At 39.1% G+C, this 27,932-nt stretch overlaps 1 protein-coding gene across 1 annotated transcript; it reads left to right on the top strand.

The window, feature by feature from the left end:
* Positions 1 to 139: 139 nt before the first annotated feature.
* On the top strand, positions 140 to 27,833 carry dnaaf5 (dynein axonemal assembly factor 5). The gene is made up of 13 exons (XM_028042950.1): positions 140 to 702; positions 2,135 to 2,319; positions 2,532 to 2,656; positions 2,914 to 3,032; positions 4,767 to 4,999; positions 5,326 to 5,550; positions 12,594 to 12,737; positions 14,348 to 14,513; positions 17,569 to 17,716; positions 21,881 to 22,031; positions 23,599 to 23,755; positions 24,067 to 24,258; positions 27,234 to 27,833. The coding sequence occupies exons 1-13, from the start codon at positions 171 to 173 to the stop codon at positions 27,377 to 27,379; spliced, it is 2,523 nt and encodes an 840-aa protein (XP_027898751.1). The 5' UTR covers positions 140 to 170; the 3' UTR covers positions 27,380 to 27,833.
* Positions 27,834 to 27,932: the final 99 nt, after the last annotated feature.

Below are 27,932 nucleotides of genomic sequence, written 5' to 3'. Positions count from 1 at the left end.
TTTCAAAAATTAAAAAAAGGCCTAAAAACATACGTAGTATGTCCTGCAAATTTATGTTGCATTTTGTTACTTTGTAAACGTTTGTAAAGGTTTTGATTTTGAATCTACAGCTGTCGTAAAGCAGACGTTTGTTTGTCGCGAAGCAACCGGTTGTCATAGCGATAGTTAAGATGGCAGTGGCAGGAGACCAGCATGCTGCCTCTGAGGTTTTGAGAGGTATCAGCCGACACTTAAACTGCTTGAACGAGGACAACAAGGCGACACGAAAGAGGGCTCTTGAGTCGATAAGGAAGGAGACTGTGAATAAAGGACTCCCCAGCGGCATTTTACAGGAAGTATTCTCTTCTCTCCTCAAGCCTCTCCTCAAGTGTCTGTCAGACCCAACGGAAAAATGCAGAGAAACCACCATTGCGATCATAACAGAGTTTATTCGTTGTGTCCCCAAACCGGAGGAAGCGTTGCCCTATCTCATGCCCTGTCTGGGCCAGCGGTTCGGCGACAAAGAAATCTTGGAGCCGTCGGAAGAGCTTCGGCTCTCGGCTGTGGAGCTGTTGACTCTGTTGGTGGAGGTGTGTGGTAAACATTTAGTGCCTTATCTGAACGAAATGATCAACATTCTGCAGAGAACCATCGTTGACCCGTTTCCGGATGTCAAAAAGGAAAGTTGCAGATGCACTGTTGGCTTTGCAAAGTCTGTGCCAGGTTGGTTGCCTTGGATTCATACTACACACGCTTTTACAGTACTCTCTACTGCGCAGCCGCAGTTCTTATTAGTTGTTTTTTTTTTTTTTTTCATTCTCGGTTAGTAGTTCTCAAAGTTGGAGTATTGAGATGATTACAGGTCAGACATTATTATCAAAATGACAAGAAATAATATTTTGAAGTCAGGGTGGAAAGAGAATAATATCATGGGTGAAGAAGTTGTTTATGGTGTCATTCATTTTAAAATTTAAAGCTACTAGTCAGATTAATCAGTCCGGCTTAGGTATAACTTTTACTTATTAAATTCAAATTAGTTTTTTTATTTCTTTTGCTGCTTCTGTTGTTTTTAAGCACATTAAATTAATACAAAATTACTGTCAGAAACCAGGTAAATGTGCACATTCCTTGGATGACATCACGTAAGGCAATAATCATTTACTAGTAAAGCAGTACCAGTCGATAATTTAAAGTCAAGGTTGTGACTTCAAACATGAAAAATTGTCAAATCATCTCTACAATTTCAAATAACTTTATCAAGAGATCACAGAAAATCGAATAAATTTGCAGTGTTACTCCTCCCCTACCTGTTGCTGTGCACGTCTGGTCAGCTGGATAAAGGAACAAGGTTACATTGTTTTTGTCACACTTCCAGAAAAGTCCGATTTGGCTGTTTGGAATTAGTTCAGTTGCAAAAACACACACAGACAGTGAAGGCTGGAAAAAAGTAGAGTTTGGTTTCATTCTCTTAAAGGCACCTTACACTCTTGAAGCTGACTTGCGGGTTGTTTTAAGTAAAACTAACTAGTAATGGTGAAACATTTGAATAATTCAGAAAATTTGTGCTAATGCCTACTTCAATGCCTTCTAAACATTTTTATATCAGGTGGCAACTAGTGTTTGCAGGAACTAAATCAAATTGAAAGGGAAGTTTGGAAATGTAAAGAGTAGATGTATCATCCATTTTTACATTTAACTGGCTCAGAAGTCTGGTCCAACCAATCTAGCTCTGGCTTCCTGTTCCTTAACACTTTGGATTAATGCAACTCAAATGTTTTAGACTGTGCCAAAATCTACTAAAAGACACTTTTCCACAAAATTGTTTAGCATTGACAGCTGACTAGCTCAATTCCAGGAACTCTAGTGATGATTACTGACAGAATCATAACTGGGATTTTTTTAAATCCCTTTCTTTTTTATCCTGTGCTCTTTGTGTCTTGTGAGATCTAGTGAAATTAAATACATTAAATGATCCTTAAATACATTTAAATTGATACAGATGAAATGGATTAATTTCGCAATACATCTAAAGTTTTCCATTTTAAGCTTATTTATTGTTTGGTAATGCTTCCTTATGAAATTAATTTATGTTCAAATCAGAAAGTCCAAATTAAAATGTAAGCACGTTGAAATCCGCTTTCTTTCTTTCTTTTAGAACATTTTCACATGCAAGCTGAGAGTCTGGTAAAGCCGCTCATGCAGACCATAAGTCATCAGCATTCACGGGTCAGAGTTTCAGTCATCGAAGCCACTGGTGCAGTCATACAGCATGGCAGTGGAAAAAACGTGGATGATGTGCTGTCACACCTAGCACAGAGACTATTCGACGACTCGCCTCAGGTTTTTCTTTTGTTATTAAGTGTCTTTTAGAAAGCTTTACCTGTGTGCTTTCTATCACCTGCTGTTTGCTTGTTACTATGTGGCTTTATGGTTTGTAAAAAAAACTACATTCTTACCTTTCAGTAAAGATTTTCTTATTTTATATATGAAATAAAACGAGCAAAAAAGTTTTTTGGTTTTTTTTTTGCATCTCATTTTCTTTTATATTTCAGGTGAGAAAAGCTGTGACTGCAGTTGTTGGTGACTGGCTTTTAAACATGAGAGATCGGTATTCATATTTCCACAAACTCATTCCACTCCTGCTGAGCAGCATCGGCGATGAGATCCCAGAAATCAGGTTTGAATTGACAATACAATTCAAACCTGAATTGTATTCTTTAATATTTACCAAATATTAGATAGATGAGATTACAAATGTAAATGCACCCCTGCTACACATTTAGTATAAAATTCCTTTATGTATTATCCATATTTATTTATCAAGCTCAAAAAATGGGGTTTTAAATATTCCTCCTTTAATAATGGAAATCGCAATGAATTCTATGAGAAAGTGGTTAACTAAGAAATATGGGATGTTTGTACCAAATGTTACAGACTGTTAGCAGCTGATTTGTGGAGACAAGCAGGCCTGCAGTGGGAGAAGGAAAATGAGGACGACATAAAGGACAAGATGGATTTCCTTCTCAGCCCGCCTCCTCACTATCCACCCGGAGGTCAGTCACTATACCAATAACATGTTTACTTTCAACTTCTGTGTGTTTCAGTGAAAACAATAATGTGTCACTTGTTTGAAAAAATGCAACAAAAAGTTTGTACTTGCCTCAAAATAACTGTTGTGTTTTCTGTACTAAAAATATCAGCCTTCCCTCTAATCTGCTGCAGACCGTAGGCTATTTTTTTACAGTCACCATAGTTTGGAATATGTTATGTTTTTTTCTGATTGAACTTATGTTAACCAAATGTCTGTGCACCCTCCAATTGTAATTTTTTAGATTGGAAAACAACAATTTTTCACTCCGTAAATTGATGGAAGAACTTTAATGTAAGAGTATTTGACCCTGAACTGGAGCTGCACAACAAAGGGGTTTCTCCAAAAAATTGGAGTATCATGGGGCGTGCTGTGGTGGCGCAGGCGGTTAGCGCGCCCCACGTTTGGAGGCCTTAGTCCTCGACGCGGACATCACGGGTTCGACTCCCGGTCCCGACGACCTTTGCCGCATGTCTTCCCCCCTCTCCTCACCCTCCTTCCTGTCTGCCTACTGTGGAAAAAATACGAGCCACTAGCACCGCAAAAACTCTTCGGAGAAAAAAAAAAGAAAATTGGAGTATCATTGAAAATTTTATTTCTTCTAATAGCTGGGTTTAAAAAGTGAAACTGCACTATCCCAAAGTATAACGTACTGTAGATGTCCTTAGTGTTATTTCTGAGAAATGTGTAAAACCACAGAGCAGTACTAATATTGCCACTTTAAATGATTGTTTTTTTATTTCTTTTCTTCTTTAAAGGGTGTAATAAAATCCTAATTTATATAGCTAGAATTAAAAAAAATCATCTTGTTTTTTTTTAACTAATACAACCCAATAAGAAAAAAAATTATTTGAGAGTTTAATCTGTTTTTTTTTATATGTTCACATCTGCATACTGAGGTAATGTAATTGCACCAACATAAAGTAAGCCATACATTTTTGTTGCAGCTTCTCTTGGTTATTACATTTTATGAAAATAGGCTTTCTATGACTGTTATGTTGTCAGGGCAGGCACTGGCCTGCAAAGATTAATGTTTGCCTCAGGTCACAGAATGAGCCTGAACCTGAACATGGTCACCACGTGTTACCTAAGAACCAGGGGTGAGTGTACTCTGCGCTGCAATAAAGCTTCTGTCCAAACCTCAGAGATAGCAAAGCAACATTATGGATGAAAACCAACTCTGCCTACAGAAGGAAAAGAAAAAAGAGGAGGCTTTTCTTTTCCTCCTCCTTTTGTCTTTCACTTTCTTGCCATCATAAATCTGCCGGCTCACCCCGAGTGAAGAGGTCACTGTCAGACAGCAAGACATCCAGAAATGGTCTTGTTTGGGCTTGTTGTGGTTTGCCTCTCTGATTTATATCCGTCTGCTGTTAGTCTTTGCTTCCTTTCTCATCAGTGTGCCTCTACAAGAGAGAAAGGAAGCAAGGGTTGGCTAAATCAAAATTAGCAATGAAATTCACTCCCAATATGCTCCATGTTTTACAGTGCTTGAATTTTTTTACAATGCTTAATCTTTCTCCATATTTTGCCTTATTATAATTACAGAATTTAGTGTGTTCAGTTGGGTTTTTATTTGACAAACCAACACAAAACAGTGCACATTTGTGTATTGGAAGGAATCAGACACATGCTTATCAATATAAAATATTGATTATGATATTATAATAAAAATTATTATGATAAATTTGCTGTCCTTCAGTGGAACGTCCAGGACTGGGCTGTAGAGAACTGGTGGTTAGAAATCTAAGCAGACTGGTACCAGCTGTCGCCCACGATGTGACCGACTGGCTGGTGCCGACCCGAGTCCGGACGTCCCAGCTTCTCTCCGTGCTGCTGCTGCACGCCGAGGACCACACCACGCAGCATCTGCAACCTCTGCTGGCCTTGCTCTACCGGGCCTGTGCTGACACAGAGAGGGACGTGGTGAACAATGTAAGACCCAGAAAACCTTTGATCAGCTGGGAAGGACGTGATGCATTATTTTGTGTGTGTGTTTATTAAGGCAACAATAAAAGTTTTAGTGAGACAGAGGGATTTGTTGAGTCAACGGTTTAACATTCATTTAAGTTTATTGATTTTTTTATTATTATTTTAAATTGGGCCAAGCAGTGTTCAAGGACTTAGGATGCACCTGTTTACAATAATGGATTGTCAAGATCTTTGATGTGTGGTAGATTAAAAAAAGGACTTCCTCCTCTTCTCCTTCCTGATGTGTCCTGTTTTTTTCTGTCTCCTTTCCTGTCTGTGCTCACTGACAGTGCCTGGCTGCTGCTAAGCTGGTTGGAACTTTTGTCCCACCACCTGTCTTTCTGAAGCTGATGCTTGAACATGTGACGACTCCGAGCTCTCCCTCTCACCCTTGGACACCCCTCATGGTTCTGGCTGCAGTCCTGGGAGGCGGCTCCAAACCGCTTCTAAAACCACATCTTCAGCAGGTCATAGACACTCTGGTGCAGCCTGAAGTCTGCCAGGAATATCAGCAGGTCAGAGGAGGATAACTGGAGTCTGAATAAGAATGTGGTCTACCAGTTTTATTTACCAGACTTTCATAAGTACTTCAGGCCATCTGAGTCATTTGTGCCCATTAAAACACATAGTGGTATCCAGAAGTTTACAGAGACTCACAGTCCATATATTTTTTATAGAATTAAGATCAGAGCTTTCCAGAACCTTAACATCAACCTCATTTAATGTGTTTTGGGGATATTTGTCCAACTAGAGCATCAAATGCTGTCAAAGAGTGCATTCACACTAGCCGTGTTTAGTCTGCTTCAATCAAACTAGTTCATTTGCCTGGCGACCCGAAACGTTAGCTGGAGATAGACACCAGCACCCTCCCGGTCCCAGTACGGACAACGGTGTAAGAAAATGAATGAATGGATGGATGGATGGATAGTTCATTTGCCTAGAAAGTCTGGTTCGATTGGGGAGGTTTGAATGCACAATCGTACTCTGATGTAGACCAAAAAAGCCAATTCTGGTCCGCCAAAAAGTCTAGATCTCAGTTAGTTTGTGCTCATGTCTTCTTCTGAGGTTTTGTGTCATTTCCTTCAGTGGTTCTTGGTGGAGTGATTTGTGGTGCAGTGCCACCACGGGCAAGGGGATGAGCAGGTTTTTCAAAGAGTTTGGATTGTTTGACACTGTACAGTATGAAAGCGAACCACATCAACGGAAAATACTCAAAAATGTTGTAGTTTTGGTTCCCAATCAAACCAAGTCTGCTGGACTATAAGATGTGAACACACCCAAAGTTTCAGCCATCAAACCCAAATTGTCCCCGTTAAATGAAAGGAAACCAATTAGAATGACTAATAACAATCCAGGAATCTATACTTTAGGGCCATGCACGCACGTTCTACATTCCAATAATCTATTTGACCTGCCTATTTAGCGGTGTGATCGAGAGATTAAGGATCACAAAGAGTGTTGGGGACATTGTTTGACATGTAGTTTGGGTTATTTGTAATCAATACTCAGCAGTAGTATCACAATTAGATGTTAGGGTTTGTTATGCTGTAATTGACTATTGTGCTTTGCAAATAGTATGTGGAATAAAGATCAAGGACTCCTTATGAGGTCACGAATTTCCTACATGTCTGAAACTTTGACACAGTTGGTATTCTAACAGGATAGTTAGAAGCGTGGTCAAACATTCAGGGTGAACTTTGCGAGAACCTAATTGGTGACTTCAGTAACTCCATAGCTTCTCTACAGCATAAGAAAAAATGTACCAAAGGTATTAGTGGTGATGGAAGCATGTATTTGGTCCATAGTGTGTGAATTTGAAAAATAGATTTGTACATTTGGTTAAATAATCATTTAAGTTCCATCTTCTTAAAAGCATTTATTCTGATAAAAGAGCAGATCAAACACCTCTTAAAAAGCATGAAATTGGTATAATAATCCTGTTTGTGAAAGCTGTTTACAATGTATTGTTGCTCTTACTTTAGCCCATTTGATCAAGTATAATGATAGACAAGTTGAAACGTTTGATGAAGAGTAGGTTGTTACAACAAGGCGGCTAAAAAGGGTCATACGTTGGAGACTATCCAAGAACAGCAGTTGGTTTGTTGGGTTTGCTTTTGAGTAATTCCAAAAAACATGCCCACTCTGGTAAAATGGTTGCCAGCACATGTGATGTTTTTCTAATCTATTATTTCAAGACTTTGATCAGACCGTCGCTGCTGTCACGCATCTCTTATCATCTGCATCTACATTGTTGCGCTTTTTAGAAAATGTTTCCTTACTTGTGGAAAAATCTAAACATCTTTTTTGCTTTTACACCATACAAGTTTCTCTTGCTGTTGTCTGGCAGAGGGCTATTTTTGCCCATGCTTTTTTAAAACTGGAATGGAGCGAGAGCCCCATTCCTCTTGCTCAGACTGGGCTTCAAGAATCTCCTCTGTGAGATAATAATAACAAAAATCCACTAATTTCGCGTGACCCCTCATGGACCTATGGAGCAGGCGATGCAGCACACAAGATTCACCACTATAGTTCAGCTGTGCCTTCAAATTTTAAAGCCTAACACGGTCAAGGCCGGTGATAAATGAGGAGGGGAAATTGACCTCCTGTCATCCCCCGTCGCTGTCCGGCAGGGGTCGAGCGGACAGAGAATTAACAGGACGGCAGAGTCACACGCTGCCGCACAGATGTGGGCAGACCTCTGCTTCCTCTTCGTCTCCTTCTCCATCTATCTTTCTTTGTCGCTGTTTTTGAGGACAAAGCGTAGCGAGCACTGTCCCTGAAGAGCTTTGAGCTTAGATAAGCCCACCTGCGACATTCTTTTCATAACAGGCATTGTTCACAGCAGAGAGCTGAATCTTTATCTGTAAATTCGACCACCATAGATGAACGAACCACTATCAAGCATCATGCTTTTTGCTTGTTTTCTGTTGTAAAATTATTTCGTTTAATATATTTACCTCTAGACACACCATAGCAGCTCTAAGTCCTAGAAACTAAACCTTTCATTTTATTTTTAATAGCTAAGACATTTATGAAATGTTTGGATTTAACCTGATAGAATTACATGCCACTTCAAACAGGAGGCAAAGAGAAAGTACAGTAGACATGATGTTTGACTTGGATGGAACTATATGCCTGTTTAGAAATTAAACATAAATAATCTTCAAAGTGAGCAGAAGTAGTGGGAACCTCGAGGCCCGGCTGGGAGCTGAAAAAAATGAAAGCTGATATATGAGGCGTCTGCACGACGTAAGCTCTCAGGGTCTTTCAACTCTGTTTTCTTCTGTATTCCTGTTAAGAGGGAAAGACAGCGTACAAAAATAAACGGCAGGATGCTCAGCGGGAATTAAAAATATTGGTCGTAAATTGGAGACGAAGAAAGCCAGCAGCTATAGAGGTTAGCATCTTCCCAGTGATTTACAGTATGTGCTCTGTCTTCTTTTTGAATAACAGAAGAGCTCCTTTTTTCAAAGTTATTTCAGTCAGAAATAAGAAAAATAGAGCTGGAGTTCAAGCTTAAATTGATGCCTTCTTGAACTTTTTTTTTTCTTTTACATTTTTTCACGTTACAACCATAAACCTTTATTAGAATTTCACATTCTGTATATTCTTTCTATAAAAAAACATTTTTCATGTTACTATCAATGACATAAATAGTGCTGTATTTATGCTGTATTTCCATAGCATGACACTGCCACCACCCTGGTTCACTAGGAGGTTGATGTATTATTAAGCCAAATATTTGTTGATTTATATTTTAAATTATTTTAACTTACAGTAAAAACATTTCCCAACAGAAAATAAGATTTTTAGCTCACTTGACAAATTCAACTCCGATCGGATCGCTCCTAAAGATTAATATTATTCCAGTCAGTAGAAAGATTACATTATATATAAATTTGCCAAATGTATGAATAATTTTGAGCTTAGCTTTATGGTATGGTACAACTTTGCTTTCGAATCAACTGACTTTTTTATTGCAATCGTATGCATTCAGTGTTTCTTGCTATTTCCTGCTTGTGCTACATTTTATTTGGGGTATCTGATTATAGAAGTCTCAGTATAAATGACTGTGACACTTTTTTGTTTCTAAAATATTTTGAGATGTCATGCCATGGATCCATTTTCCTACTACTTCACCATTCCCTGTTTCTTTGTGCTGATATTCCACATAAAAAAACTATTGCAATGCATTGTCAAGTGTTTGTAGCATTACAAAATGAGGAAAAGGTTCTAGGAGTGTGAATACATTTTTGATAAACAACCTGGCTTTCTTAAGAATGAATATTTGTATTTTTGAAGAATGCGTAACCCCACAGAGCAGATCTGCAGGAGGCCATCTTAGTCAAACAGTCAAAAAAATCTCACTTTGTTGCAACATAAAAGATTTTGCTGATTGCAAAAACATGTTTCCAACATGAGCACGCCTTGCACGTGTATACCAGCTGGAGACTGCTCGCATCCAGTGACACTCAGCTCCAAAAGGGGCAAGTGTTACCCGACTGCAAAGGGGTCTACCCACACTCTCACACCCTGCCGGTGTTTGTTTCCCTGTTGCCATAGCAGTGTCTCTGGCAGCATGGGGTTAACTCCCCTCTGGAGAGGAATTCATCGCCTGCTAAGGCTCCTTAACAGAGGAGCTGGCTGGATGTAAGTGATGTACTATACAGTGGTGGACAGATGCACCACATGGCGTAATGAGGCCCCCGGAGCATGCCTATTACAATATAACCAGGTGTATATCACCTGCCTCCAGGTGTCAACCTAGTCATTAAACTGCAGCACTTTTTCCGCTCTCGGTTTTTCTTACCCCATTCCAGCCCTAATGGGTGTTTTCTGCACACATGTAACCTGTGTGTCTGTGTTTGTACACTAATGTGTGTAAAGTGCCTTGCTAAAAGTATTCATACCTCCTTTGCTTTCCCATGTTTTGTCACTTTCCAGCCATAAACTTTAATATATTCAATTGGAGTGTATGTGAGAGAACAACCCAGAGTAGATCATAACTGATAGGAGGAAAAAAACTGAAGCTTCACTAAATCATTATTGTTAGATCAGCATTTTGCAGTAGTTTCAACTGCAAGCCTTGTGTGATATGTTTCAACCTGCTTGGCATATCTAGAGATTGTGACGTTTTGGCCAAACTATGAATTGGATTTAGCTCTGGGCTTTGACTAGACAATTTATAATGTATATATATATATATATATATATATATATATATATACACATTATTCTTTGATTTAACCCTGGCTGTATGTTTAGGGTCTTTGTCCTGTTGAGAGGAGAATGTCTGCCCCATTCTGAAGACTTTTGCATATTTTCTTTAAGGATTGACCTGTATTTAGCAACATCCTAAATACAGGATGCATGATGCTGCCACCACCATGTTTTAACATAAGAATGGTGTCAGTTATTCACAATTTTTCCACATTCTTGTTGAATTCTATACAAGGCCTGAAAAAAGAAAACTGGAGACAGAACACCTGTCCGCTCTCTTTCAACAATAGTTTTTTTTAATTTCGACTCTTCCGTGAAAGCCAGATTTGTAAAGTGCATGAACAGTTGTCCTGTCAATAGACTCTCCCACCTGAGCTCAGAATCTCTGCTGCTGATCCAGAGTTAACATGGGCCACTATGGATCTTAAAGTTGTTAAAAAAGTGTTTAATAATTTTTTCTTCCACGTCATGATTATGCACTACTTTGTGTCAGTGTATTACATACGAGCCCAATAAAGTACATTGAAGTTTGTGGCTGTAACATAAAAAAAAGCTCAAGGGGTGTGAATATTTTTGTAAGGTATTAAATGTCAGCAGCTTCTCCTACAAGCCACTGAGAGGCTGATTCACATTGAAGATTGAGGATTCCCACATCACTGACTCATAGCACACAGCAGGAAAGCATTTGTCTTCCTATTTGCTGATCAGTGGTCCACAACAATAGGTGTGTAGACCTATTAGACCGTTCACACAGAAGAAAAACTCTATTATCTCATTGTGAAACTCACTTAGACCTTTCTGTTACAATCGCTCCCTCATGAAACCCCAAAATGACAGGTGAAAACAGGAAAAGAGGTCTTGATCCCAGTGATGGCATGGAAATTAGCCTGAGCTGCAGCTCTTTGTATAAACATGACCTCACCACAATAGCGGACTAATGATGATAATCACACATTCCCAGACTCTCTCCGCTTCTATTTTTTGCAGGAGGAAAGAAGGGAGAGTTACTGCTTGTCTATTACATTGTGGAGGTTTTTCCATGCTACAATATTTTTGTTTCCATAAAAAAAAAAAAAAACTTTTTGAGATGCATGCCAAGTCATTTGTGGCATCTTCTGACTGGAGATATAAACCCTCTGTGAAGAACCTCACACTGGAGTGAACAAATCTGCACGGATGCTGCACGGTCCAAAAATGATGACATAGTAAATCATGTACAATAAATTGCAATGTAATGTGTGGTTGAGGTTGCATTATGCTCTGTGGCTGCTTTGCTTTAACTTTAACATTGAATTCCTTACTGAAATCAAAAAGAAGGTGAAATATTTTAGCACAATTTGATTTTCCCAAAGTAAAAAATGTTTCTTTGAGAAGAAGATATTTGTGTTGCAGCAGCATAAGAAAAGCAAAGTTGTAACATCAAGTAATGATTAAATATTTAGAAGTTCTATCAAAAACCTTAATACAAATCCAAAATAAATTAAACATGCAACGTTTAAAGAACCAGAAGCCACAAATAAAATGTATCAGTTTGCTTAGGTGACACCAGAAACCTTCCACAGTAATAGACAAGCTGCTGACAAACGTGGTGGAGGCTGCGTCATGCTGTGGGGCTGCTTTGCTTTTAATGAACATTTATTTTGCTTACAGTTAAAAATATTACTTGGTCTTGCAGCAGCACAACTGAAACAGGAAAACCACTGATAGCGACAAATATTGACTAGAAATACGTCTTTTTATAATGTTGTTGAAATGGTTGACCATAGCTGAAATCAATGGGCACAGGATGGGAATTATGTGTATTTCAAAGAAACTGAGCACATTACGAATCAACAATGCAAGAAACTTTCAGTAGAAGTTTGTAAGAAATTTCTAAATGGTACATCTGTTACAGAATATTGGGTTCACGTTTTTCCAAACTTCCGACACATCTCAATAAATTCAGTTAATTAGGGTGAGTAGTTCAATATAAAGAGTGACACTCATTTGTGTATCTCAAGCTGTTATTCCTGATCATTTTTGATAAACATGACAAAGCTAATGAAAAACTAAATTAAGTTAATCAGAAAATGTGAATATTACATAAGGCCAATGTTTTTAAAAATCTACCTGGATACAACAGTTTTAACACTATGTAATTTTTGGTGACTTACCCTCCTTATGGAAGTATCAAACCAATGAAATGTGAGTTTCTCTTTTTAAATTAAATAACTTCAAAAAGATTGTAATTGTAATTTATTGAGATGCGTCTAAAAGGATCAACAGGTCAAGTGTGTGTGAACTTCTTTTGGTATGAAGGAAACGTGGTAATTATGCTTTCTATGTATTTCTCTCTCAGGTTACATACTTGGAGCAGTTGTTGGCATGTGTGGATGTGCTGCTGCATCAGTGTGAGTCTGACTGCGGCTCAACCAGCCTGCAGCTGCTGCAGGTGCTGGTCACCATCCAGAGCCTCTCCACTGATCCACAACTCAGTGCAAAAGTGAGGAAATGCAACACAAAAGAGAATTATTCCTTCTGATCAGATAGTCCTGGCTAAAAGCAATATTGCTTTCTAAAGTTATATCTTTCACAATTTTTTTTTCTCCTGCTTTTTATTAGAAAGGTAAGCGGGTTTTATGAAGGGAGAGCTATTCAAGGAATGTAAGCATTTGTACAGTTTCAAAGTGAGTACGACCAGCTGTATAATTACCCACTTAGCCAGGGAAGGTGAAATTGCACCTTTGGTGTGGAACTTTAAAACCAGTCTTGGGTGAAAGGAGGCGGATCAAGTGTGCAGAAAGAAATGAGACTGACAGGAATAGAGGAAAAACAGATGGGGAGAGATGAGTGGTGTTTCTCAGTAGGTTTGTGTCATCCGTTGAGCTCAGTTTGCTTTCATAGTCGGCTTCACAAAACCCAATTCATTGCTCGACATTAAGGGTTTGTCAAGTGGTCAGTCTCCAAACCCAAAGCGGCCGACAGGAGCAGTGAGAAGCGAAGCCATCGGTGTCTGAGGGCAGCGTGTCATCCAGCTGCTTGTCGCCGATGTCAACTAATGACAGGGAGGGAAGCGGGAAGAAACTGGCACAGACGCAGACACCACACCGGCCACCAGCGTGTGTTTACGTCTGTCTCCATCCAGTGTGTATGTTCACACAGGCATCGGTATTAAAGATGAGATGGGAAGGAATGGATTAGGAATGAGAGGGAGGGTGAGAATTGGCCCTGGGCATTTGTGGACCCAGAGGAAAAGAAGTCTTGTTTTCCCAGAAATAGGGAATGTCTTTCCCATCAGTGGGCAGCTCAGGGTTGTCCAGATTTGTGCAGAGGAAGTTAAGCTGTGACTCAGAGAGTTTCTCTGTCACCGTTAAGCCCCGAGGGACGAAAAAAGGAACTATGCGATGGTCTTAAGGTCAGTTTCTCTGCCCTGAACATGAGCTAATAGTTGGTGAGCAGCCCCATCATGGATTGCACAGTATTAACTGTAGAACATGTAGTAAATGTTAGCTAAACCACTGGTATTGGCTGAGATTTTATCATCCAATTGTTAGCTAATGACGGCATATAAACAGTTATTCATTTAACATGCCAATGTTTATATTTTCTAAATAAAAGTCTTCCTTTTTCATGGTTTAATTATGGCTGAAGAATGTCAGAGAACTTTAACGGGTTGTAAACGAACCCAGCAACAAAACCTTTATTATGGTGCCAGGTGGTATGATCCAAGACACAGGGACCACAAAATAACTTCAGGACTTTCCAACTTCACCATGCTATCTCATCTTCTCCTCTCCCCTTGGTTTATAGAGGTGTTTTTTCGCCTGTGTGTGTTTAAAAAAGCAAGTTCTGGAAGCTCTTGTGTTTTTGCTGCCTTCAGTGCATGAGTTTTGGTTTGATTGATTTTAGTTATAAAACCTTTTTGCCTCTCCATTTTTGTTCCATCCATAACTTTATTGATTGATTTTGTATATCTACTGGGAATTAGACCTTAAAAATCAATGAACTATGTTCAGTAGCTGAAATTAAAGTTGTTCTGTCCAGTTGCTTTACTTTTTACCAAACTTTTGTTGTTTATAGGAGAGGTATTCATGCTTCTACCTTTTTTCACAGGCCTTGGAGAGCGTACATTTTTTGAGTAAGGTTCAGGACTTGGACCTCTTGGAGCTCTATAGACGACATATGGGACAGTTGCTGGACTGGTTGTCTGCCTCTGTCAACACCTGGTCCAGCTACTCCCCACAGAGACTCCAGCTGCATATCGTTCTCACGCAATCAGGTGAGATTTCAATACATAATAGAACAGAAGTTATTTCAGAAAAATAGGTAATGTAGTTAAAAAAAAAACTAATTAATCTCAACATGATCACATTCATACATCTAAAACTTTTTAAAATCCTAAAATGAAATGATTTTCATTGGGATTCTATGTAACAGACCAAGACAGATTAGAGCATATCTGTAAAATGGAAGGCAAGTGAAGCATGTTTTGTTTAAATGTGGTGCAAATATAAATCCAAACATTGTGGCATGCATTTGTATTCAAATGTGGCAAAACTTTGTAAAACACATTTTGCTGCAATTACAGTTGTGAACGTTTTGTGGTATGTGCAAGAGGCTGACATTTCTGTTTTTTATTCTCTGCAAAATAGCTCAAGTACAATCACATTAGCAAGATGTAATTCATTAAGGATTATTAATGGTGTTATAGAAAAAACACTTATACTTTAGGATTGCCATGTATTTAGCTATATCCATCATCCCATTACAGCATGATACTGTCACTGCACTGTTTAACCAGGTGGATGGTGTGTTCGGGATCAGTGTTGTTTATCCTCTGAAACCATGGTTATGAAACCATAGTTTGCGCTTTTCAGTAAAAATATTTACCATAATTTATAATTTAGAAAGATTGTTTTATTTTTAATGAGTCTGGTGGAGTCTCTCGGATTTGCCATTTGGAACTGTACCAAAGATCTGGTGTATGGTTGAGCATGATGCTGTATTCTAAAAACCTTTAAACCCGCAAAATTACCTTAAAAAAATTCCAAGAAAATATCAGACATCAAACCCCTGTAAAATCATACTGCTGTAATAAATTATCTGGATGCCACAGCTTTGTACTTGAATGCAACAGAGAGGTTTGAGACTTTTAGTTTAGATTTTCTTTAATTGGTCATTTAACTTTATTTGAAGTGATTTGCTTTCTTCTCAAACCAAAGATGGTGATTCCAGTTTGACAATTGAATTGCAAAAATAAAAAAAACTTCAAACTTTAATTAGACTTGTGACCTAAAGACTTGAGACTTGACTTGTATGCTGGTCTCAGACTCAAGGCCTACTAACAGAAAAAGCACAGTGCAGTCCTATCACTGGACTTTTGCACAAACCATCTTCATCATATCACTCCTTTGACCCACGAACCCAGCTTAGCCTCTTAGAAATCAGCTGATGTGATCCTGTGACTACGTAGCTTGGTGACACAGAGACATTATTACAGACGTGGCAAGCAGATTTAGTACTACTTAGGTTCTTATTTACATTTCACTTTTGTAGATGAGATCTTTATTCCCTAAAAACAACCGACGTAGAAGAAGGAGACTATGTCTTATCAGGATTTTAAACGAAGACTTTGACCTTCTTTAAAACATCAGATGGCGGTTCTTAGACAGCTAAGATCTGAGATGGGACAGATACTGCTGTTTCATGTCCTCAGTACACTCCTTTGTTCTTCATCTGATGGCTGAATGTCTCATAGGTTGTGATGTGGCGTAGTTTCATTTCCCTCCTTTGTTTGCAGAGAGATGTTAGGGCTTAGCAGAAGTGATTAGTGTTTTTTTTATTATTATTTATTACATTGAAATATATTCCTTTATCTGCATTTACTCATAAAGAAGTCCATGAAATCCCTTTGTTTAATTCTAGTTAACTCATTCCTTTTAATTACCAAGGTCTCCTGTTGTGTTTTTCTCCTTTGTCCTTTGATCCCTTTATGAGGCTGGCTCACATCCTCAGTTGGTGTCAGGATTTCCCCTGTCTCCTCTCATGCTGGTCACTGCTCAGTCCAAACAGGGCACAGGGACTTATCACCAACTATAAACACTATGCTCACTATATATAGCTGTGTAAACATGTAGGTGGACTGATGTTAGATAAGTGTGTGGGCATGAATGGAACTGGAAATACTTGCAGGTTAAGTTACTTTCCTGTAAAAGGTGTTTGTTTAAAGAAAAAAAAACACTCCATCAAAGGTCTGGGTATTTCCTCATCACTCTTTGTCACCGTCTGCCTCACCAGTCCACTGAGGACTGATTATTGTTTTTAAATAGTGCTCCAGTGGGCAGAGGAATGGGTGTGGGTTTTAGTTGCCGTGTCATTTCGTCATCCGTCTATGTACAAAACAAATTAAAAACAGTTGGTTTATGCTGTTTTTGCTTTTTCTAAGAGTTACTGTGACTTCTCGCTGAGTGATTTTTTTACCTCACAGATAGATACAAGCTTTCGTTTCCCTCAAAACCCTGAGCAGAAAAAAAGGATAGTTATACATTTAGAATAAAATATAGAATTAATTTCACTTTGACCAAGTGGTTTGGTTGGCCATTAAACAACAATATAGACCCAAGGACTGTTGAAAAAACTGCTTTATTTTGGTAATTGATGTGTTTTTCTGCACTATTGGCCTAAACCCACAAATTGGAAAAGAATTACTATGAATAATACCAAGTTGAGTTTGTGACTTGACTGAATTTCCTCTTAAGTTTTAATTTTATGTAAAATTATGACAATACAAAAAAAATCTTAATTCAGGATAGTTTGATTATTCTCAAATTATCCTGGCATTTTTCATTTTTTGACATGTTTTGATTTTTTGACAATATTATATCAAGTTATTCTGAATAAAGTCCCACCACTGCAGGAATATCAGCTGTAAATATGTAAACATTTTTATTTATCCTTCGAAAGTTGACTCAAAATGACTGGGATTTCTGGAAATTTAGGTTGTTTTTTTACATAAAATATATGTATTTTATTAAGAAATACAATTTAAAATTCTGGGGTTAGATAAAATTGGATGTTTCATAAATGTTTTATTTTCTATATCTACAACTTAAAAGTTGACTTACTTACTTCAGGTTGTCAATATATATATACATTTTTTTCTCTCAGAGAAAAAAAAAACTCTGCAGCCATACTGTCTTAAAGGAGTTGAAATGCTTCATCAGAAAGTACAGATGTGAAGACAGTGTGGTTAAAAAATGTATCTGATGTTACTTCCTTTGTTTTCTACATAATAGATTATCATAAAAACGGTCAGAACGTTTCTGTGTTTGTAGGTCCAGTTATTGGGGAGTTTTTGAACCAGCTGATGCCTCTGCTCCATAACTGCCTCCAGCCAAACAGAGACATGGAAATGAGGATGAGTGTTTTCACGATGCTAGCCAAGCTGCTGCTGGATGCAAAAAACACACTGGATTCCCAGGGGTGAGAGAGACGCTTTACACACTCTAACTTTAAAACCAGGTGAAACAGTTTCCACCCTGTTGTCACTGCAGAAAGGCATGGTGAGTGTCAGCCTTTGTCTGATTCTGTCTTGTTTTTTGAGTAGTTACCATTAGGCCTGCTCATTGTTTATCCTCCCTGTCCTGCACTTCTGCCCCACATGCAAAATCCTGTTGACTTTTATGATGTTGGCTACTTTTAGTAATGTCTAAGAATAAAAAGCTGCCCCTCTCAACTCACCCATTTGCTGTGTCTTGCAAAGGTTTTCAACTCTCCTGATTTTTTTTTTTTAAACCTTTTGTCACATTACAACCACGTACATCAATTGATTTTATTGGGATATTGAAGAAAGACCAATGCAACACTGCGAGATGTAAGAAAAAATATACCTTATTTTAATTTTTTTAGATTTATATACAAATCTGGAATAAGTGGTATGGACATTTCTCTACCTCCTTTAATCTTAAATAAGCCTAAATTAAATCCAGTGCAACTAACTGCTTTCAGAAGTTATGTAATTAGTAAACAGAGTCCACCTGTGTGTGATCTAATATTTGTATAAATCCATCTGCACTGTGTAAGCCTTAGAGATTTGGGTGAGAAAATCATTTTGACTAAAAGTTATGCTACAATGACATGGCTTAGTTCAAAGAATATTAATTTCTTAAACTGGCCTAGTCAAATTCCAGACCTAAAGCCAGAAAACTGTAGCTTGCAGTTGTAATTATTGGCTTAGAGGGGATGAATACCAACACATTTCATCCTTTTCCTCCCACTTCTTAATAATACGCTATATTGTGTTGTTCTATCACATAAAATCCAAATAACATACATACAGGTTTGTGTTTGTAACATAACAAGATGAAGAAAGCTTAAGAGATATAAATGGCTTTCCTGTAGAAGGATGACAGCCTTCTTAGAAAAAAATTTAAACAGTAATTTAATGGTCATTGACTTATTAGGGAGCTGGGACGACAGGAACGTCTTGACACAGCTTTAGCCGTTTCCGCCTGCTTCTTCGGAGTCCCCAGCTGAGTGGCCGCCAGCTTGGACATCAAGCTCCAGACTGAAAGAATGCTTTAAACATGGGGGCCCTCTCCTGGCCCCAGCAGTCATAACAGCTGCTCCTGTCCATCCAAAAGACAATCGGCACACTGTACGGCAAAAACTAGAGCTGCAGCCAAAAGGTTTGTTTCCACTGGTTGCAAACAATATTAGAAGCACAATGAAACATAGTGCAAGGAGCCCAACAAGAAAGAATATCGTTGTCACTTAAACAACAGAAGGAGCTCTGGAGCCAAAATATTCTGCCAAAGATTGTGCAAACTTGAAGTTCTACATTGGTCTGATTATTTTCTTCCATCTACAAATGTTGATGCAAAACAAAAGAAGCCACTGTTCCTTGTGCACTCCCTGCTCAGCCACCTGCGCTCTCATTCCTTAGCTATATCTCTGCTAATCACATAACCACCAAGAGACAGAAACCATGTTATACCTTCAAAAAGGTTTCAAACAAATGCTTAACTCACAGCGTGCTGAGCTGTGTGGTCTGCCATAACATTTCCATTCACTCTCTCCATCCATGATTTACGGCCTGATCTTTGTTCGGCAGATTGCAGGGCCACACGCGCGCCGCATGTCATCAAGAGTACAATGATAGTCATGCAGAAGACTTTGGTTCTTTGTTGTGCTCCCAAAATGACATAATGACACCTCGGTATAGAACCTGAAAGGGAAAGTTACGTGGAAGGTCCTTTCATCCGCACGCACTCATAATGTTGCTTTTTATGTGGATTTGCGTGTCGTGATTAAAAAGCTGAATATGAAAGTTAAGTACAAGAAACGAAAGTTTATACCTTTTCCCCCTGGATGTGGCAGACCAAAATAACGTGCCGCTTGTAAAGAAATAAGAGTCCGCTTTCAAGCTTTTGTAGATGACTAAATCAAGCTTCTTTAATTTCAAGCTTGGAGATTTACCACAAAAAAGAAAGGCATATTCAGATATGGATTTCTTTATAAAACAAGCCATAACAAAGCAGTTAAAACTGTGCCCTTATCTGTAATGACTATAATCTGTAACATATCCGAGAAAATTGCTGAAACAAGACATTCCTGTCTTTGTAACACATTTTTAGTCCGTTTTCATAAAGAAATACTTGAATAGCTAATAGATGTTCATAATCCTTTGGATGTATTACAGTATCACATTTTTTTCATGTCATTACAGACAATGAATCAGCATTTTTCACGTACATCATATTACACTAAATTGTATTGAAATGTCACTTGATAGACATAATTGAGCAGTGGAAGCCAAATTATATACGGATTACAATTTTAGATTCATGTGATCTGTAAAAAGCTGAAAAGTGTGGCTTGGTTTTCATCCGTTCTGTAGTTGCCTGCAGAAGGTGCATATATTTTTTTTTTAAAAGAAATCTCACTTTTAAAAAAAAGTTTCAAGAAAGACGTAATTGCTGAAGGAGAGCCTTAAGACATTCCTTTTATTTCTAGAAGTCATTCAGTAAAAATACCATCCGCCAACCCCATGGCGGTGGCAGCATCATGGAAGGCAGGATGGACAAAATCGTAGAGGAAAACCCATGAGAGGCTGCAAAGTAATTAGACAGGTCACAAAACATACAGCTATTGCTTTGGTAAAATGATTTAGTTAAAAGCATAGTCACTCAGAGAATTACCTAATTAAAGTCCAAACTAAAATACGTGAACTTCAGGTATTCACTGGTGCCAGAGGCCACAGCTGTTCATCAGTAGCTAAAATCCACAAATACTTGAGACTTTGTCTAAAAACATGAAAAAAAGCCACAAATTGTATGTTAGAGATTTCTCCTAAAACATACATGAAACAAGCAGCATCAGATGGGAGTACAACTGTAAATAATAAATGTTAACACATTTATAATATGTGTTAACAATGTACTATTAAGCCAATTACCTATAGATCAGTGATCTATTAAAACAATAGAGGATGCAGCAGTAATCTCCAGGTGTATAACGGTAATGGCACCAATAATTTAAAGCTACAGCAAATCGAACCAAGACCAGGCGAATTTTGGGAGCACGTTTTTGTCACTTGAGACAAAATTGCATTTGATAAAACCAGATGGCATTTAGCTTGCTTAAAGTGAATCTGGTCTGGTCTCCAGAACAGTGGGGAAAAGCACAGAGGGAGTTTGGGAAATGACATCTGAAAATGATACAATAAATGTCAGAATGTGGCCTGGATGGTTAGTAGCTTTCTTACCTTGCAGTTAAAAAGTCCAGAATTTGAATCCCGACCCTGGACTTTTCTACATGGTCTGTGGTATATTTGACATTTCTGAAGAGTGATCTAGAAAACCCCTGAAGTTTATTTTAAAGGATCATAATGTGCTACCATGAGATTGTTAAGCGGATTCTTTTATTCTCCCTCTGTTGATTCCTGGCTGGAAATACGAAAGAATAAACCAGTTCCAGTTTGAGTTTCTGTGTCATCTTTAGGAGTTTGAATACATGCAATCACAAAGTGAGATCCGACTCCTCAACACCTGGTGACGTTCTTGACAAGCTTGTCAACACATTTTATGTTGAAGAAACTTAGCTAGGGAGGTGTGAAAGTTCTGGCTGTATTTTTGATGCACAGTCGCCCCTTACTGGTGCTGAAGTCATTACAGTTACTTTATGAAACAGGGAAAGCACCAGTTGGATTCTCAGTCCAGCTCAAGAGCTGAAATATGGAGGAAACGCTGGTTGGGGGATGGCGAGAGAGCGCAGGTGCAGATAGTTTGATATCAGAGGGTCGAAGCCAGCATGGAAAACGGAAAGAGAGGGAAACCCAGATGTTTTTATTTCTGTTTTTTTCTTTCTTTCTCCATGAGTTTGCCTTCCAGAGTGTGGGAAAATGACTGAATCACATCAGTTATGTTGCAGCAATGAATTAGTGCAAATACCTGCTGCTTGCTACTCAAATTCAGTCAGATTGGATGGGAAGCATCTGGGAACATTCATTTTTAAGCCTCATCATAGATTCTCATTGGACTGGACTTCGACTAGGAAAATTTTCTCAATTCTTTTGCATCCTCTAACACACGGCAAGCTCTGCTACGTGATGTCATTTGGACTGACTCGATCATCATGTCATCGCAGGCATTTCTGTGACGAGTCGGAGAAGTTTCTGCGTGACGTTCTCCTTCCTAACCTGGTGTGGCACGCGGGCCGCACCGCCGCCGCCGTCAGAACCTCAGCACTGAGCTGTCTGCTGGCCCTGCTGCATGGAGGTGCTGTTACACCTGGACAGGTGGGTAAACACACAAACACAGACGAATTGACATTATAACATCATGATTTCATTACCAGATGTGCTGAACGACTCCTGCTCTGGAACCAAACATCAGTTCTGGTCCCTTTCCAGTCGAATGACAACCTGCAAGAACACTTTTTATTGTTGACTCGGACGTAATGCAAAAGGTGTATTCTAGAAACCCTTCAGGGGTCGACTTCAGATTTTCTGTTTGAACTCTTTTTTTTTTTTTTTTATTGTTGAGGAAAAACAAGTTGTTCCACCATCTTTTCTTCTTGGCTCTGGGAGTTGGCCTGAGCAGGTAGCAGGTGTACGAGGAGGCAAGCGGGTTCACATACCTTTGTCCCAAAGGAACAATGCCGGAGCTGTTCTGGACTTTGGTTAAACGTTGGAACTGTTGCCAAAACTCGGCCTCGCACCTGCCTGCCGGGTTGCAGTACGCGCACAAACACATGCACATCTGGCAGCACTTGTCCCTACGTTTGCATGCTGACCTGTCTGTCCAAACTGGGTCAAGCAGCTTAATTTGGTGACACGTCCTCAAGTGCAAGTTGGTGCAAAGCCCTGGGGGACAATGAGAGAATGGCGTAGGTGTGCATGATCGAACCGCTGCTATCTTGTGTCACCTAAATATCCTCACAAGATTAGAAAGCCCGAAGTGTTGAGATTAAGTAAGGCCGGGTGATTTTAAAACCGGATGCTTAGAATGAGCTTACAGTAGAGATGAAGTAAATAACACGTCCTGACAGATGGAACCGCAAAGAGTTGTGTGTGTGTGTGTTTCCACAGGTGAATCAAGCAGCCTTTCTTTTTATAAGAACATTGTTTCCTCTCTTACTCCCTGTGAAAACAATTTACAGCTCCAGTTACACTTGGCGCTCTCAGATTGTCACTGATGTAATGGCGGATGAAACATCTGCCAAGTTTTCCTCCTCCTCTTGTATCCACTGTGGCTCAGTGTGTTTTTTCTTTTTTTTATTGTTTTGCCTGCCTGGTTTCGATAGCAAACACACAGGGCGACAGAGGTTTAAATAATCACATCGTAGCTTTTGGCTGAGTTCACACAGCTTCATCTTGTTTATCCATTACCTCTGTTTCACACTTTTGATTAAAACATTCCCTCTCACCACACACACCGTAGAAATCTCTCATTTGAATTTAGTATGGAAAATTTTTTAAAAAGACTGAAAAAAGTGATTGTATTTTAAGACTTTATCTTGAATTTTCTTTTTCTTAGTTTGTTTCTTTCTTCCTCTCTCTATTTCTTTCTTTCCTTCTTTTTTTGCCACACAGTGATGGTTAAACTTGGACTATGTTTTTAAATCTAATGCTGTTTTTAAAATGCAGATAAGACTAATCTGGTAAAGGTTATATTTCACTTTAAATGTAAAATAAAACATTCTGTCCCTAAGACCATCATGTGAGATTGATTTAATGATGCCTTAAAGCTTGTGCTTCACTAAGCTGCAGGTTCAGGTTCTGAACTTCGATGCCTAAAAACACATTTGGTCAGTTGCTGACCAGATTTATCCCTTATTCAGTTCCAGTCGATGTCTTCTTGCAGCTCCTGAGTCTGGAGGAAAAGCTGAGCCCCCTGGTGTTGTCGGCCCTGGATGAAGACTCTCAGATGAGCCGAGTGTTGGCCTGTCGCTCTCTTTCTGCCACACTCCAGCTCGTTGGAACTAGTTTACACCACGAGGCTCTGAACAAGATTTATCCTGGTAGGAGACTTTTTTGCCTTATTTGCACATGTGGTCACTTTGGGTAAGCTGTCCTGTTTTCTCTGGGTCAAACAGGGGTAGAGGTTATCTCTGCCTTCTAGTGGCTCTCCACACTTCATTTGGAGAGCGAAACAACCTCTTCCCCTTGACACAGCTGGATGCAAAATGAACTTTTTCCAGATTTGGAATTTATAACCCCTTGAACTCTTATTGCATAAAATCCCAATAAAATGCATTGAAGTCTGACACTGTAAAATGCAAACATCATGTGCCATAAAGGTCACCTTGACAATGGCAGGTTTCTCCCGCAGAGCTGCTGAAGCGTCTGGACGACAGCAGCCAGGAGGTTCGCAGCGCCTCCCTGCAAGCCGTCGCTCTGTGGCTGTCCAGCCTGACCGGAGGCTACAACCCGGAGCTCTGTGCTCCCCATCTGCAGCTCCTCTTTCAGCAGCTCCTGCTGCACCTGGATGACCCTGACAGCTCCATGCAGGACCAAGTGCTGGGTGAGACCGGTGGGGTGTTGATAGGTGGAGATGCCTGAGAAAGACAGCTCTGCTTCTTTTGGCTCTTTGAAAGAAAGGTGCAGATTCATATTTAAGAAATTAGTTTGTTTTTAAAAAAAACCTCTAACTCACGGGGATGAGAGGAATTCAGGATGACCTCTGTCAAAACATTGTCTTCCTCTGGAATACAGCCAGCTCTCTCTTATTTCAAAGCTTTCTTTTATTCTTCTTTTGCACTCAGTTTATCACCCAGACCAGCGTGAGCATTTTCTCCTGCCAGAATACTTCAGATCCGTCGAGAACCGGGCTGGTCGGTCACTGACAAACAATTAATGACTGAGCAGTTTCACTGATTAAAGTCGTAATATCTAAATAAGTTGGTGTTCAAGTACTTGTGATAGATGGATTTAGTTGTGTGTGACCGGCCTAATGATAACCACATGGGGACCCTCTCCTTCCCCTCTCTTTCTTGCCACCTCCTCACGTCTGTCCACACGTTCATCCCACTTAATCCCTCCATCTTTTATCTGTCGGTATCCCTTCCTCCTCTCCCGGCCCCCCCGTTTTCTACAGCGGCTCCGATTTACAGCCTCATCAGTGGAAAAAATCTGAGCGGCTTTCCCCAAAGTGTGCGGCTCCCTGGGACTTTCTGCTCTTTCCTGACTTATCAGGAATGTTAGCTGTCATTACTTCTGACAGGATGCAGGCGAGCGCTGACGGCTCGGCCAAAGCTGAGAGGCCTCTTGATGGGATCTCTCATCTCCAGCGCTCAGGAAGACAAAGAGAGGCTAGCGTATTCTCATGCTCACCAGATAAAAGACGAGCTTCCATGCATTGTTTTCTAATGTGACTCCAACATTTGAAGGCCTTTTAAATAGGTTGAGTATTATTTTTCTACATTTTTAAAAAGTTGAAGTTGAGTTTGGGTTTTTTGGGGGGTTTTTTTAAACTGTTCCCCTGCATTGAAAATGTACACACCTTTATAAATTCCACGTGTCACGAAAGAAAGGTAAACCATGATGTCATCGATTAAGAGAACAAAAGCAATCCTGGTCCACCTGGATTTTTTAATTAGAACTGACCCCTTTGTTGAATCAAAAATCATTTGTAATGAACAAACCTTTTTAGGTTCAGTTGTACTAGTTGTGCCTAGACCTAATTACTGTCCTGCACAATCAAAAAAACAATTAAAAAGCACTTTTCTGACAACTCAAAGTAGAAGAAAAGTGGGGTATCTTACCCTGATCTACTAAAAATTGTGAACAGATTAGAAAACCCAACCTTTCCTTTGAATTTGTGGCCTACCAGAAATATTTGCATCAATAACTCACCCAGGAAGTCACAACACTGCCCAGAACAACATCTGAAGCACTACAGAACTCAGTCGCTAGGCTAGGTTGCCTCTTTGTGAGCTTTAAGAAAGCACTCGCATAATAAAAAAACAACAGATCTATTAATTAACGTATAATGAACATAATCAGGGCTTGCCAAAATCACATAAATATCTCAAAACTTAAATTTATTTTGTTGGAATTTGTTTGGTAGAGCCACAGTAAAATTAAGTGGCTTCTTTGTTTTTATTTTTGAGCATAAGAGTAAAGGGGGCTGATTCCAAATGCATTCCACACTTTTCAGATTTTAATTCCTAAAGGTTTTTGAAATCAATGTACTCTCAGCTAAAAGCCCAATAAAATACATTTTGACGTTTGTTGTAATTTGACAAAATGTGCAAAATTAAAATGCCGTGAATACTTTTGCAAGGCTGTTATAAAGTTTACATATCTCTTTACCTGTCAAGTGCTTCCATCCCATTGTTTTGAAGTTCATAAACACATGGGTGAGCTAAGATTCTATAAAATAAAGCAGGGTGCGTTCGCAGACACCTCGGAGTCTCTTTGTGAAACGGGAGGACCTCACATCTTGCTGAGCGACCGTCTGCATCTGACCGCTCCCCAAACGTGGAAGCATTCCTTCCTGGTGTTTGAAGCGCTCTTTGTTCCCTCCACCCTCTCTTTGTTCTGCTTTGTCTCCCCCTGCTTGTTTCAGTTAATAGTTGATCCTTTTCTTACGCTTCTTATATTTCAAACGCATGTCTCTGAAGTGGCTGGATGTCTGCGGCGCATCCTGACAGAATGATGGACAGCGTTCCCGTCCTCTCCCTCTCATCCCTCCTTGTCTCACTGTTGGCACAAGTTTAAATCACTTCTCACAAGCCATCATTGTTCTCCTTTATCTCAGAGCCCCCTCTACCCCCCACCCACCCATTCATCTCTACTGGCACTTAAAGAAAACCTGAAGAATCCCCTAAACAACAAAAGAAAGTATAATACAGGCTGAATCCTTCAATCTGGTGGCATGTCACCACTGGACTTTAATATTTTGATCACTGAAGAGTCCACCTGTGTAGGAAAACCACTACACTCCTAAAATCTACAGATTGTTGGAGAAAAATGAAAGAGGCGGATTTATCGCCTCCCTGTGGAAAGAAAAGGAACTTTTTCATGAGTAAGAGAAAGCGCTCTACTTCCATCTTCTGGTGAGGTCGCTTCACTAGAAAATTAATTCAAGTTAATTCTGCCGTCATTTGGAAAGCAATAAGATATTTTAAATGGTTAAAATATGTTATTGAATAAAAAAAATCAAGTACATTGACATGATCCAATTACAGCATATATAATATACTTAATATCCTCATAAATGTGAAGGTTCTTTGTTACTCCTCATTCTTTATAGTTTTCACTAGAAGGGGGTGTAAACAGTTAAAGCTCATCATTAAATCAGACTCACTTTTGATTTAGGTCAGTTCAGATTACCAAAGTCATGACTGTTAGCAAGATGCCAGAAGAATAACGTACTACTTTCTTTTAAAGTAATAAAATTGTTTACCTACAGATTTCTGACGTATGTCCTTAAACAGTGAAAGCCCAGTTGATTTGCTGTGTCATTTTCTTTGTGTGTGTGGTTTCTTTGTGCAGAAGTCCTGAAGAACGGCAGCTCGGTTCACCCGTCTCTTCTGCAGAGGGAGGCTGAGGCTGTGAGGGACAAACACAGGAGCCCCCTTCACTGTGACCTCCTGCTGCAGCACATCAGCTCACTGCACACACACACTTCGCACCCCTAGACGCGGACAAGAAAGATGCAAAACACATCCAGACTGAAGTTGGTGCCTTCACTCCTCATCAAAACCAAAACTCTGTACTGTAATTTACTGCTGAGTTAATGTTGTTTTAATTTTTTTTTCCTTCAGTCATTCCTACAAAACGGCTGATGTTGTTTGTACTATTAAGATATATTATATGGGATTAAAGTAATGCCACGGTGCTTTTTTTTTTTTTTTTTACATCAAAAGTGGCTTAGTCGGATTTGAAAATAAAACTAACATCTAAATAAATATGAATTAAAAACAAGTTCAAAGTGTTTTGAAATGTAGGTAGCTTAATGATTTTCTACTGTGATTTTAAACTTTGTACTCTTTGTGTGTAATTTGCATTTCCAGAACAGATTGAAGGTAATGCACCTTGAAGTATTTTACAGTTCTTAAAAAGTTTTCAAAAAATAAATTATGGAAAAATGTTTTTGTTTCTCTTTCTTTCCTTCCTTCCTTGTGTATTTCTTCCCCTTTATTGTGTTCATCTTTTTTATTTCCTTGTCTGTTACCTACTTCTTTTCTCGCT

This window comes from Xiphophorus couchianus, chromosome 16 (genome assembly GCF_001444195.1).
Source record: "Xiphophorus couchianus chromosome 16, X_couchianus-1.0, whole genome shotgun sequence".
Taxonomy (NCBI): Eukaryota; Metazoa; Chordata; class Actinopteri; order Cyprinodontiformes; family Poeciliidae; genus Xiphophorus; species Xiphophorus couchianus.
This window is presented reverse-complemented; position numbering and strand designations above follow the sequence as displayed.

What these genes read in the sequence shown, in the direction of transcription:
- dnaaf5 (XM_028042950.1), top strand. Translation starts at nt 171, where the DNA reads ATGGCAGTGGCAGGAGACCAGCATGCTGCCTCTGAGGTTTTGAGAGGT. An exon ending in TATTCGACGACTCGCCTCAG is followed by an intron (nt 2,320 to 2,531) that starts GTTTTTCTTTTG and finishes TTTATATTTCAG; the next exon opens with GTGAGAAAAGCTGTGACTGC. An exon ending in CATGCAGGACCAAGTGCTGG is followed by an intron (nt 24,259 to 27,233) that starts GTGAGACCGGTG and finishes TTCTTTGTGCAG; the next exon opens with AAGTCCTGAAGAACGGCAGC.